The 14224-nt window shown below is 37.3% G+C and overlaps 1 protein-coding gene and 1 long non-coding RNA gene across 2 annotated transcripts; one reads left to right on the top strand and one right to left on the bottom strand.

The window, feature by feature from the left end:
* Positions 1 to 292: 292 nt before the first annotated feature.
* LOC148717755 (uncharacterized) lies at positions 293 to 10347 on the bottom strand. The gene is made up of 5 exons (XR_015994851.1): positions 10243 to 10347; positions 9933 to 10005; positions 7640 to 7758; positions 1965 to 2267; positions 293 to 908 (listed from the first exon to the last, which is right to left on the bottom strand). It is a non-coding gene; the product is annotated as an uncharacterized LOC148717755 (long non-coding RNA).
* LOC111321829 (uncharacterized) lies at positions 9269 to 12542 on the top strand. Its single transcript, XM_022924805.2, has 5 exons — positions 9269 to 9491; positions 10142 to 10201; positions 10590 to 10673; positions 11083 to 11211; positions 11798 to 12542. Exons 1-4 carry the CDS (start codon positions 9380 to 9382, stop codon positions 11205 to 11207), a joined length of 381 nt encoding a protein of 126 aa, XP_022780540.1. The 5' UTR covers positions 9269 to 9379; the 3' UTR covers positions 11208 to 11211; positions 11798 to 12542.
* Positions 12543 to 14224: the final 1682 nt, after the last annotated feature.

Raw genomic sequence — 14224 nt, 5'->3', positions numbered from 1 at the left:
TGTGCCGTTCAGAGTAAAATTGATTTGCCAATTCAAAATTTCAACTTCAAACTTCGCTTCGAGTTTATGGACACACATCTCTTCTGTGACTAACTACAATTCTCACTATTAAACAACGCATACTAAGGAGAGCTGGTACGAGAGAAGTCGCCGAGTTACCTACGCAGAAGCGACCATTTCCATGGAATCCTTCAGAGAATGATTTTTGAATAATAATTGATCGAAGTCTTATTATTAGAGTTATATAAATGTATAAGAACTTGTAAAACTTTACAGTTTTTAAATCGTTTTTATTGCAGCAATGTTCTGCTATGTTATTATTATACTATGTTATTATTATATTATGTTATTATTATACTATGTCAAGAACTTGTAAAACTTGACAGTTTTTAAATCGTTTTTATTGCAGCAATGTTCTGCTATATTACTATTATACTATGTTATTATGTTCTGCTATGTTATCACTCAGCAATGTTATTGCAGCAATGTTTTATTGCAGCAATGTTCAAAGGTAATCCTCATGTTTGAAAACAGTCGTTCCACTCCTTCTTCTCTAAGTCGCCACTTTCAGATAACAGGAGACGTAAGAATCACGCAGAGAGCTGTCCTTCTCTCCGCTAGTTGACTCATCATGAAAGAACTCTTGAGACTATTTTGAGGCAAACTTTAATTTAGTTAAGAAGATGAGGGCAGCGAAGTAACTGATAAACAGTACCCACTCTTGTTAGTGGCCATGCGAGAAAGTTGGTATTGCCTGCCACTTGTATTTCGATATGTTTCCTCTACTTACCAAAAGCGCAAGTTTCTCCGGTAAAACCTGGAGGCCACAAACATTGGAAACTATCAAGTGACTCGAAGCTCGGAACACATAAAGCATTTCTTGGACAAGGGTCAGTGGAGCAAGAGTTCTGAAGGAAAAAATTAAACTGTTTCCGAAAATAACACAACCTCATTTTGCTATTCATGTTGTGCTTCACAGACATACATGTTAGGTAATTTTGTTCGACCGGCATGTAATGCCCCAGTATATTTGCGTGCGCATATTGCAATTGCAAACATCAGAGAATGAGCAGTCCGTGCAATTTACTTGGATAATGACCAAATATGGCTACCCACAATTTATAGTTAAGTCCCTCCTTTGCACCGTAATGATAAATTGTGGTGATACCCAGTTCAATTTGTTTTTTTTGAAAAAGTCACCGTCATTGAGCCTGCTTTGGTGATACATCATGAGGAGAAACAAGCCATATACGTTTTAAACGAATCCAGAGTCAGACGTTGGACATCAGAAGATTTTTCTTTATCTATTGCTTATAGATTGAGTTAGAATTTCGAGTTTTCCTTCTTGCAGACGGAAAAGAAAACCCAGCATGTGTCATTATGTGTAAGTATCGAAAACGGGCCACTTTGATGAGAGGTAAGTGTCATCCCCGCTCCCCAGAGACATCTTTTACTGTTTGGAAACGGGGGCCTCATTTGGAAACCCATCCCTATGCCACACACACACCTACACCTTGCTCCAAGCTTTGTCACTCACACACCAGCTACACATTTCAATTAGAGTTGAGCAAACCCTTTTGGTTTATAGTAAACAGTACTTAAAATGGAAAAATTAAACTTTTGCCGCCTAATTTCAGTTGTTTTTACACGAAAGTGGGGATATCGCGTTAATAACTGATAAGATTTTTTCTTCGGAAATCTGAATCATTTTATTTATATGTATACAACTCAGCCTCCTTAGGGAGTGGGTGCCAACGAGAGTAGTAAATGATTTTGCTCTCATTTCGTGAAAGGTGAAAGATGCATGATTATGAAATAGTCGAACCCTTATCAACTGAAAAATTTACTTTAGAATCACTTCATGAACTAAGCTCTCCCTCTCTCTCTCTCTCTCTTTCTCTCTGCTTGGTACGTGATAAGCTCGTACAAAACGTAGGTTCCGAGACTAACTTTAAAGTACACACCTCAATTCCGCGGTAAAAGTATCCGGGCCTGTCCGTCGAGGGTCTCTAAACTCATCAGACTTGCTAATTTCACAGTCTCGTATGCCATTATCTAACACTGGTCCTAGGTTATATGATACACACATCTTGTGTATGAGACATTTTAACTGGCAATCGTCTTCCCACCGACGCAGCCCCAAACAGTTTCTTTCGAAAACCTTTCCTTTCTTCCTCAGTTTTCGACTGGATATTAAGTTAGCACGAGATCGTTCAATGATTTGTCGTGTCTTACAGCAAGAAGATTGACTGATGTGCATCGGCCATCTTGAAATTGAAAAAAATCGATAGGTAAGTTGAACAAAGATGTTACTGCGAGGTTGAGGGCGATCTCTCGTTCAGCATTTGCGTTTGCCTATCGCAATTAAAGACAACTGTTTCTTAAATAAGAGTGCTGTTTGTGGTATATCAAGAAATGGAGGGCTTGTTACAAACCTACGAAAAAGGAAGGCATAAAACTTTGCGTTGTCTTGCTGAGCTTTGCCTCGCTGAAACGTTTATTGAAAATACTGAAGATTTATCAATTCACGTACTCTTATCGAGAATCATCAAGCTTGTTCCCGAAATTGGTTTAAGGGTTGAAAATTGCATCGGTTGTCAAAAGGCTAACATTTTCATTATAAAAACTTGCAGCTATGGAATTTTCTGATCTTGAATATTACTTTAATTAACGCCGGGAAAACTTATGGCAACATGCCGTGTTAAGTCCTGTTCCTGAATTAGTCTTCCCTCATTTACTTATCAAACAGAAAATAGGGGTAGGGGCGGATAGGCCTTTATAGATTATGCTAGTAAAAGTCGCATATTATGCTAGTAGCATTGCTTTTTTTTGGCGAAATTATACTAAAATTATGCTCTTTTTTCCAAATTATGCCCCTCTTTTTAAAATCATGCTCTTTGAAAAAATTGCAAATAAGTCCAAAAAATACATTTTTTTTATTAGAATACATTTTTTAATTAGATGGCCTACAATGTGACTTCCGGTTCCGGTGCACCCCAGACCCGGGCTCAGACCGTTTCAGACGCCGCTCAGTGATTCACAGTGAATTACAAATGCTACTACTTGAACTAAAACTTAAAACATCGAATAACGTCATCAAGTGCTTGGGAGTAGAGATGAGCAATGATCAAATTGTAGCATCAAAATGATCCGATAATTATCAAAATATGCGAATTATGCTAGCATTGCTGCTTGGCAGAAATTATGCCAGTTTGCTCAAATTATGCCAAAAATTATGCTAGCATAATCTATAAAGGCCTAGGGGTGGACGGGGGGAAAGGAAGGTGTTTTTTTTTAAGACGGAAGGAGTATCTTGGTTTACGGTTTTGCTTTGTTCACTGCCCTGGAATTTGAACTATTTCCAAAACCAAGTTTGAGCGTTAACTTAAAGCCATTTATTTCTAACTGAAGCTTATAACCTTGAAGCGAGAGCTAACTTTTATTAGAGCATGAAACCAGCCAATCAGAGTTTACTTCCTAATATGGAGTTTTTTATCTTTAATGATTACTGAATGCGGTAATAAGTGAAACTTTACCGCGGTAATAATTGGGATACGTTTTGAAATTGCAGTTTTCAGACCACAAACTCGACCATAGTTATGAGAAACGACCAAACATATTTTAATATTGAAACCGCAAAGTTATTAATTGAAGCGCTTTGCAGGCTTTGTGAGTTCAGTTCAAGTTACGGCCAACTGCATTGGCTGCGAGCAACTCCTACGCTTCTTTCGTGCTCTCCAAACTTCCCGTGTGCATCCACAACTCGATATCCGCACGTTAAGCATGAACCAATTCTTCTGTATCTTATTTAAAACTTTGACTATCAACTCAACTTGGAAAAGTTGAGGCATGACCTAGATGAGTGTTTGACCTCGGTTAATAACACCTTATTTTTGTTGCAAGGGCTATCTTTATTTTAAATATGATATTAAATGATGTTTTCATCTAAACGAAGAAGAGATTTTTATCGAGAATGAATTTCTCTCGCTGTTTGTTTGGTTATATTTTCAGTACCCCTCAACACTGGATTTTGTCGGAGCCGTGTATATTACAGCCTATAAGATATTGATATTGACAAAACTCGTCAATCCTTTAGACAGCCTTAGTTCTCCGATTGCAGCTGAATTTTTTTCCTCTATTCAGCAACTTTAAAGACATTTACCAAAATTTTCATCACTCATAAACAATCAAGAGCATTCTTAACTATTTAGACCCGCGTGTTCCAATTTTAAAAAGGAAACAGAACACCAAGGAAAAAGCAACGCCTTATTCCTCAATGATGGATAGTATTTCATGAAAGAACGCGATACCTTTCCGCTTCTTTTTACGTTTCGTAGTCTCTTTTTTTTCTTTTCTTTTCTTTTTTTTCATTATTATTATTGCAGTTGTTTACAGAAATATTGAAATATCTCTCAGTCTTTCTGTAAAAACTTGGCTTGGTTCAATACATTTTTTCTGACAAGCTTGGTCACCGATCGATGTACTATATATAAATTTTCACTGCGGAATCCAACCGTGATATGTTATATATCGGCATATACGGTTTTTTGGATTAGCTGAACTGTCAGTCTTAAGTAAAAATAATCCAACCGTGATATGATATATATCGACGTAAAGTCAAATAAAAATAAAGCCACTGCGCACTTACCAACCAGAGCCTGCGAAATGGCAAGGCCAAGAAGGGTACTGAGGATAAAAACTGTGTAGGCGCTGATTTGACTCAGAAAAACCGCCATGTAGGCATACAAGAACTCTTTAGTGTTCACTATAGGATGACACACGATAAATGCTGATTTTGAAGCCCAACGCTATCAATGTGTCGGAACCTAGCCTATTTTAAAGGAAGAGGCACAAAATTGAGTGCGATAAAATCTCTTCAGTCAACTGAAAAGGTGTTTCAATGTATTGTACAAACGCATATTTCAAATGAAGTAATTAGTCGCGGACGCTTCATTTAAAAAACTATTTTCTGCCTGAAAGGTAAATAACAAGAATTCATTCGGGCCGTACGACTTTTCAAAGCATGTTGCAATAAGTTCTGCCGACTAGAATCAAAGAAAATTATAGAGTTGTATGTTTTGATGATAAAATCGTGACTCTTTTGACAACCGAAGCAATTTTTAACCATTTAGCTGATTCCGGAGGCATGCTTAATGAGTTTTGATGGGAGTATGTGTATCAATGAGCTTTGGCCATTTTTGTTGGACTTCTCAGATGCTTAAGAAAAATGTTAAGAAGGACAACTAAAATGAACCGATTTATACGTCAGTTAGGTAAAAGGTTTCGGGCAATTTCATGGAAATTGCAAAGACTTATACTCATGCAGATAAGATGTTGTAGTGACAATCAGCCTAACGTGTTATTTACTAAACAGTTCGCTATTTTTGCCATTTTTTAAAATGGAATTTCTGGCGTTTGAGTGCTAACGAATAAGCCGGAAATTAAATATTTCTGCTGCACGAGAGCAACAAGACAAGGGCCTAGGCCCTTGAGTATAGATGCATTATGGATATAGTGATACGAGTATTAAAGCTTGTGGGCAATCATTCTAGGCCGACACCCTCTCAGCTATTGCAAAGTTTATTTTATTATTATTTTTTTGTGTAAGTATGCATATAGCCTAGTAGGAAGGTTACGTGAGCTTGGGCCTGGTTCCTACCCAGATTTCCTGTCTCTTTTTCCCTGCGGGGTTTTTATGGCAGGTTTTTTTCTGGCCGCCTTTCTAACCAAGATGTTTGTTAGTGGTTGCTAAGCTCTCGGTATGTCTTTTTGTCGTTTGCTTTGATAACGATTACCGAGAATGCAACGGTTTTCTATATGTGTTTCTTCATTAATGTACAGTGGTGCTCGGCCGAAAAATGCAAAATAAACCTAATGGTTCACTATTTTAGTGTCTGTTGAGTAGTGTAGCTGAAATCTGCACTTTTCAAGCAGAATGAGATAAAATATTTGAAAAAAACCTCCTATACGAATAAAGTACAAAGGTAATATTGAAACTGAAATTAATCCTGTTTAGTAGCTCCATCATTTTCACAAATACGATATTACAAGAAAAATACTGTTTGACCTGTTCCCGTTACCATCTACTAAAAAAGTCGAGTAAGCATCTTCAGTTTTTTAACAAAAACCCATTCCTCACAAAAAACTTAACTTCCGACGTGAAATTTGACGTGAAATTTGAATATCAAACTAGAAAGTAAACGTTTATCAAAGCTGGTGCGGGTTCAAATTTTTTTTTTTTCGTGATTACCAGCTGTGCAACGCAGATTGATTGAGAGAAGATCGTTAACGTATTGTATCATCATTCGTCTGTTTTTAAAACCTCATATGTTAAACTCGTGTTACTGAAGCCCTTTGTTAGCAGGTCCTCTTCCAAGTATGACTGTTGGCTGTGATTTTCATTCATGGCTAATATTTTTGGCGTCAGTCGGCTGGGAATTAACGGATATGAAAACAATAAAAATTCATTCTGGCTTGTAAAAGCGCTCTACAATGTGACTCGACAAATGCCCGGCCTTTGGTTAAAGGTTTTGCATATTTCTCTGGGGGTAAGAGAAGAAGGCAGGTGTTTTTTATTTTACTGAGGCATCTTTTAAGGTTTCTCACAAAGAGGTGTTTATCAGGGTATACACATATATTACCTAACCCAACTTAAATATAGTTGTAAAGATCAAACGTGAAAAATTTAAGGTTTGAATGATATTTCAAATACCGTTATTACTGTGGAGAAAAAATATCGCATCGTACACCAAATATAAAACAATCCTCTTTTTTCAACGGTATTTCAGTTAGCCTTAGAAAACCAAATCTAGGATGGTAGAGGAGTGACCAGTAACGCTAAACTAATCATGATAAGTTCCACTCCGCACATCATGATCATGATCATGATTTCTCTACCTGACATCATGATTTCTCTACCAAGAAGGTGTTTTTCGCAAAAATTATTTAAAAAAACTGGTACCTGGCTGCTATCAAAACAGAATTTTGAGACTGATAAATAAAGCTCTATTTTAGACTGGAGTCTTTTGAGTTTAAAATGAATGGCTTTTCACATGCAGCATTTCGAGTTTGATCGCGCAAACGGACTCTGTGCAACCAAAGGTTGTACGTTTGTGTATCTTACTATACGCGTCTCCCTCTCTTAGCGAAACCATCATTTTCAGTCTTGACTTTGGCGTCAAGACGGCACCGAAATGTTGATTTTTTTTTAACACAAGTTTTTCTCTAACTTTTGTATCGATACAGAGTTCGCAATCATGAAAAATCATGACCAATTGTTTGAACCCGTCCTTATTATTTGTCGGCCTGACACAAGTTTTCAAAACAGTTTAGAAGGCACACTAGTAGGTTCATACAATATCACTGTAAGCATTTTTCACATATTTACATGACTCTAGTCATTGCCATTATAACTACAGCAGGTTTTATAGACATCCTATTTATCCCCAACTGAGAGTCTCACCCAAACTTCTTGGAAATGGACGAAAGTAAGAGCAAATCGTAAATTCTTACACGAACACATAGCCGTAGTCCGCATTGCGCTAGAACACTTTACTGAGATTGTGATTAAAATTTCAAAGTTCCCTGCTGAGTTCAATCTCCTCTTCGATCGTCAATGAATAATACAAAAGAACCCTACCAGTGACAATCAAGCCCAACAGCCAGTTTCATGTTGAGTACCTCAATGACGTCACACTAGCTCAATTGAACTTGTGCATAGCTAATAGCACGCTGACTGATTGCTGACAGACTGGTGATCTGCGAGTCAAGAGATGAAATGGGTGTAAATCTTCCCTATCAAACATACACTGAACCAGTACGTATAGACAATGTAAAGCACAACATCATCTCTACGAGGAGAGCTCACAATTTCACAATTTGACTCGACAGGTGTTAAAAACTCAATATGAAGAATAGGAAATTTAAAAATGTCAATATCTACTATTAATAAAGTAGTTGGAGTTCATGGACAATAACACCATTGGCCTACTGTAAACCAATGACCGCATTTTCGGAATTATCACTAATTCGAGAAGTGAACTTCATAAAATTTCCTACTCTATGATCTTCAGTAATGAACTATGGATATCGATGTCATTTACGTACTTCTGATTTTGTCGTAAATCACTCTTTCAACTTGTTTATAAATAAATGAAAAATCCAAATTAGCGACTAGTTATTGTACATTATCAGCAATGATTAAGCTGAGGATAAGGTATCAGACAAAATATGTTAGACAGGTTCAGACATTACAATGTTATTGCAAAATGGTAAACTCTACCCGAAAAATAAAGTTTTAGAACTCTCACGCTTTAACTCTATATACAAATTCATTCCATGTATTTGTTTTCTTTACAAACCAAAACCCAGCGTGCTGAATAAAAACGCATGCAGAAAACTCAATCAGAGATGTCAAATCCCGCGGAGAAAGTTGAAACCACTTTAAACCACATGGTCAATTCGTTTCATGAAAAAAACTGTTTTCATTTCAAGTTGAAACTCATTTAATTGCTTAATTAAGTGACGAAAACGTTCCCAAATATGCTCTCTGGTTGTCTTAGGAGTTTTTGGAATAAAAAATATGTTTCTTTTCACATAGCATCTGCGCATGAATAAAGTAAGGGTACTGTGTGTCCACATTTTCCCGCTCTGTCAAAAAATTGTTTATACCCGTCTTTAAGCGCCGTTTTCAGAATGATACGAAGTATTGTTAGAGTTTCTGGTCATTTTCTACTTAGTCAGAAAAGATGAAAAACTAGTTGTCAACTGGAAAGATATATTTGTTCACTGAGTCTACAAAAGAATAGATAGCCAATTAATGGTACAAAGAGAGACCCGCCGTTTCCAAATTACAAAAAAAAATTGTTGACAAATCGATTCAAAGGTACCTACTAATTAAATTTTTTTTTTTTTTAATTCTCTTTTAAAATTATTGAGACCAAGGTATTTTGTTTTGGAAAATTTTCCAGTTCTCTTGATCGCTCAGGTTTGATAAACTAGAATCAATTTTTTTTTTAAGTTCCACCAGCGAGCATGGCGTTCAAAATTATTTTAAAAAAAACGCGAAGTTTTCTAGCGTCATAATAATATAAACCTAACCTATTCATTCCTCATACCACCCTTGGTAACTCAAAACTAAACAAATCCAGAATTTTTCTGTTTTCTTTTCAACTGTAATTGGCTGTATGAAAAATTAATGAATCGATTATGTCACCTAATTAAGTAATTCTTCCCTCACTTGATAATAAGCTCATTAATACGAGCACGCAGTCCATAAAAACATTTGAACAAGTTACCCATTCAAAGATTCGGTCTCGGCGCGTCTAAACGGAGCTTACGGCATAAAACAACTTTTTTCAGGGTGTTAGACGGGGTTACAATGGTTTTGAAGCTTGGTTTCATTCTTCTCTTTGCTGGGTTGGTCGGGATTCTCGAGGTTCAAGCTGCCTCGGTTGCCATAAAGAATGATATGTGGAATAGCCTGCGTCAAGGTGGGTTGAGAGTCCGTATCAGTTTTGATGTAGTTGTGATAACGCTTTTTCACATTACAAGGATTCGAAATGTCTCTTTAAAGTGAATGCGATAGCTCGTAAGTTATTTGATTTACCGGTTTTAGAGAAATATTGTTCCTCTTTCCTCGTTCGTCCTTGATCTCCAACTTGCCTTCATTTTTCTCCCTCGCAACTTGACTAAATCGCGGCGCCGACAATTTTTTTCTACCGTGTCCCGAAGTCACAGACATTCCAAAGATTTATAAGTTAGTAACCAATTAAATTTGAAAATTGAATTGTAGATCAGAAACGGTAATTATATGGTTGGATGATTGAGGAAATTTGGCATAGCTATAGTCGATGTTTGTAGAAACTGCCCATACTCGCAGTGCCTATTTATACCCAATGCGGAACAAGTGGAAAAGCTAGCGTAATACCTACCGTAAAAAGCGTCCAGATCACGAGAGAGAAATAAGAAAGAAATAAGTATTTTTGTCCCTTCACACTTCAGCTTCTATAAAATAGGATATGAAAAAATAAGAAGCTATCAAAAGTTTAGAACTGGAGTGCTTACCTGCCAGTCCACAAGGGATATACTTATAGCTATAGAAAAAGAAAACAACAATGTTATCATCTGTTTGTGTTCCCAGCTGATCAAGACAAGAGGAACATAGAAGGAGACAGTCTTGAAACGGAAAATCTACCGACAGGTCATATAATTATTATGATTGTTCATTAGTATTTCCCTGACCTTTAATTTTGCTTTTTCAAAAAATCCGCATTTACGGCATTGCGTTTGGTGAAATTAGCCATTCTCCGAAAAAGTCTGTAACAATGGATGATTTCTGGACCCGACTTTATACTTGAACGTTTTTGATATCCTGCCTGTATCCAGAGAAAATAATTGGAGAATGCCACTAGAATACATAGCCAACCAGAAGATAACACGTCATGAACAACAAACTAAGGGACCCAATGTCAATTTATAGAGGTCCCTTCTTAATTATTCCTCTCTCCTAACAAAAAAAAAAACGATAAGGTACAGTGACAATCAGGTAAATGCTCGAATTCATTCTAATCTTGAATCACGGTTTACAGATGAAGATTTTGGTTATGAAGACATTGACTCGGATGCCGCTGAGGATGCTGGTCACTACAGTTATGCTCTCCTGAGAAGGGCAGGTAGCTACTACCTTGTGTCATAAGACCGAAAAAATAGCTTGCAATAGCCAATCGCAAATAATGTAGAAAATTTATAAACTTTTGATAACTTACGGTTGTCACGCTTACTCTGACTGGAAGATTGTCACTACTGTTCAATGATAGGCAAACAGGAAGCTAACAGTACGGTAATAATGCTAATTCAAGCCTTACACATATTTCGTCACTCCTTTTTCGTGATAATACAAACAGCAAAATGGAAATATGGCTCACTGAGTAAACTTCGAGAAATATTACGTTTGAATCTAAGGACATAAACAATTTAACACCCACATCACAAATAATATACGAAATGAAGAGGTCATGATATTTTATTTACGGATGATCAGTGACAAATTGGAACTTCTTATCAATTTGTTACATGCTTCAGTTTGTGGTGACGCTTTCAAGGGATTGTGCCAAATGGTTCGAAAAAACAACCAGTGTAACAAAGGGAGGAACATGAGATTCGCCAGGAAGTTTTGCCGCAGCAGTTGCCCAGAATATTGTATCTAATGCAGTAAGTAATGAGAAAACTTATTACCTGTTAGGAATGGGCCGGAAATGATCTTATGGATGCGAAGCCATTTACTATGGTTTACAACTTGGGGTGTCATTTATTTTGTTTTTGCATCGCCCTTTGTGGTATATCTAAAGGTGGTTTATATAAAGAGTGGTTTTCGACCAGGCAGCCTGTCTCTGAAAGACTCTTTATGACATATCTACCTGGTAATTCCACACACAGATGTGAGATGTATTAGATGGGTAGATCATAACGCCGGAGACAAAATTGAAACGCCGAACCCTCCATGGGCTAAGAGGACAGGGTGGGATGAGTCCCTAATATAAGCTCTTATGCATATGGGTTCGGACGCTCTTGATACGAAATTAAATTGAGAGGAGATTTTTAAAGTTTGGTTGTAAAGGCGAGAAAGGCCATTGAAACTATGCAGAATCTGGGCTTCGGCGTTTTAAATGAAAACAACAAAAAAGGCAAAACTGAAAGAAGGTGGAGACACAAAACTCATTGTTACTCAGAGTTATTATGGAGAGCTTTCTGCGCAATTTTAGTTCTAACCAGGTGTATGGTTTTCTTTCCTTTTCAGACCTAATTGAAGTTACCCAGTCTTGAATATTTGACCCGCGACAAGGATAAAATCAAAATAACTATGTAACTCCCGCTTGTGAACCAAACTTAAATCTTAAACTTAATTCTTTACGTGCAAGGAGATCACCTGTTCCTAGTCACTGCAAAACTTCATGAAATATTTATTTTTACTGGTTTTGGTTACCCGGCCTAGAAGAATTCACTAAGCTCGGTAGCCAGCGCCGGACTAGAGAGAGCGGTGGAGATCCAGTTAAAAATTGACAGAAATGCCAGTGTATGTTGAGAAACAGTGATAGCAAATTTGTATAATGTGACATGGCTCCTTACAAGGGATAAGTAACCAGGAAAAGTAAAACTACTCAATCTACGAATAAAAATGAGTCTTCTTCGTAATCCAAGTTGTTAACGTGGCTCTATCAATCAGGTCTCAGTAGCTTTTTTGATTTCCCATACTAGCTGATCGTGCAACCCATAAAGTATTAAGTAATTGCTGATTGCTTTACCTCCGATTTATTTCATTAGGACTATTAAATTTCTTGATTTTCGAAATGATAAATACTTGACCGCTAATGAGCAATAAGTTCCATGAAATAATGGTAGCGATGTTTTTAGTCAAGGAGACTAAACAGCACTTGGAAACGATACTATCTGTCACCTATGAACTTCCTTTAACTTTATCAAATGTCCTTATAACTGCTGTTTTGGATATGCTGAAATGAAATAAAGACTGGGCTGACAACAAATGTCTTTGTAGTTTATACAGGGAGCCAGCTCAATTTGAATCTCCTTACTGACGGCGTGAGTAAGGAGATCGGCAAATTAAACATTTCATTTTTTGTTCTTCCACTGAGGAAACTTTTGATTTCATTATCCAGATTCCATTCGTATGATTTCCTCCACCAGGTTTCGCAAAATCTATAGCACGCTACAGCCACTTTGGCTGTTACTCAGATCTAAACTCTCACCTGGGAAGTCCTAATGCATGATTGGAGCTCGCGACATCCAAGACCTCTGTTGTATTCGGCGTAAAGAGCTCTATTGGTTCGGTCGGATGGACCTTTGCAAGTGAACATTTCGTTCGCGAATATGATATACAAAAATTGAAACAGAGCGTTACAAGTAACTAGCCCATGTCGACGCCCATGTCTTAATGAAACACCTCTCAAAGAAGTAAAAAACCATTACGACAAAAAGTTTTGTTGAATTCAGAAAGTCGGTGGACTTTCTTCACGTCTTTTCAGTGGCTTGGTTAGCAAAAAACATATACGTAGCAGTCGCTCAAGCTTGACCAAGCAAAGTTTGCAATTAAAGATAGAAACTAAGAATGTCGGGAAGGCAGTCGGCAAAGCGGTGATTGTCTCAGTTAACAAGGAACAAATCTCAACAGTTCATCTCTTTCCGTGCTACAACTCAGACCCCCCTACCCCCCCCCTCCCAAAAAAACATAATTGTTAAATTCTCCATAGAGAAGAAAAGTCATCAAGATAACAACGAACACACTGGCGGGTTTAGTTATGACGGATAAAGAAATCTTAAATCTCAGAGTCAGAGTAGCAGAGAGAATAAAGCCTGTACAAGTTAGCGACAGATATGAAGATGTGCACAAATATGAATGCAAGTATGGTCATAAGAATCCTCACAAAGGCTTACGGATTATCCACCAATCTGTTCTTGATTAGATATTCTATTTTCCATGCAAAGACAGGTTGACTCGTCAGCGTACATCAATTTGAGATCCTTTTTAAATGGTTTTAAAAACCACTGTATTTCTGAATGCAGAGTCTATGAAAAGATCATGAATGTGAACCTAGGCAAATCTACGATTGTCTTTTCCAGGAATCTGCAGACGATATTATTTACGCTTGAGGGTTAATGGACGGTGTGCACCGCAGCAGCTACGTCATTGGCTATTTGGAGTGACGTCAAAACCTTTTTGGCAGAATAATGGAATCAATGACAACACAGGATAAGTGGGAACATACGATCAGTGGAAAATAGCATCAACTAGTAGATAGGATCAGTGCATACATAGGATAAGTGGGAACACAGGATCAGTGCATACATACTATTAGTGGAAACATAGGATTAGTGAGACCATAGAATCGGTGGGACCGTAGGATGATTGGATATATAAGATTACTGGGAACAAAGAGTCATTGGCAACATAGGATCAGTTGCTCCATAGGATCAGTTGCTCCATAGGATCAGTTGCTCCATAGCATCAATTGCTCCATAGGATCAGTTGGAACATAGGATCAGTTGGAACATAGGATCAGTTGGAACATAGGATCAGTTGGAACATAGGATCAGTTGGAACATAGAATCAGTTGGAACATAGGATCATTTGGAACATAGGATCAGTTGGAACATAGGATCAGTGGGAACGTAGGATAATTGGATACACAATATTGCTGGGAACATAAGA

The sequence above is a fragment of the Stylophora pistillata genome, chromosome 13, assembly GCF_964205215.1.
Source record: "Stylophora pistillata chromosome 13, jaStyPist1.2, whole genome shotgun sequence".
Classification (NCBI taxonomy): Eukaryota; Metazoa; Cnidaria; class Anthozoa; order Scleractinia; family Pocilloporidae; genus Stylophora; species Stylophora pistillata.
Note: the sequence above shows the minus strand (reverse complement) of the source record. Positions and strands in the feature narration are given on the sequence as shown.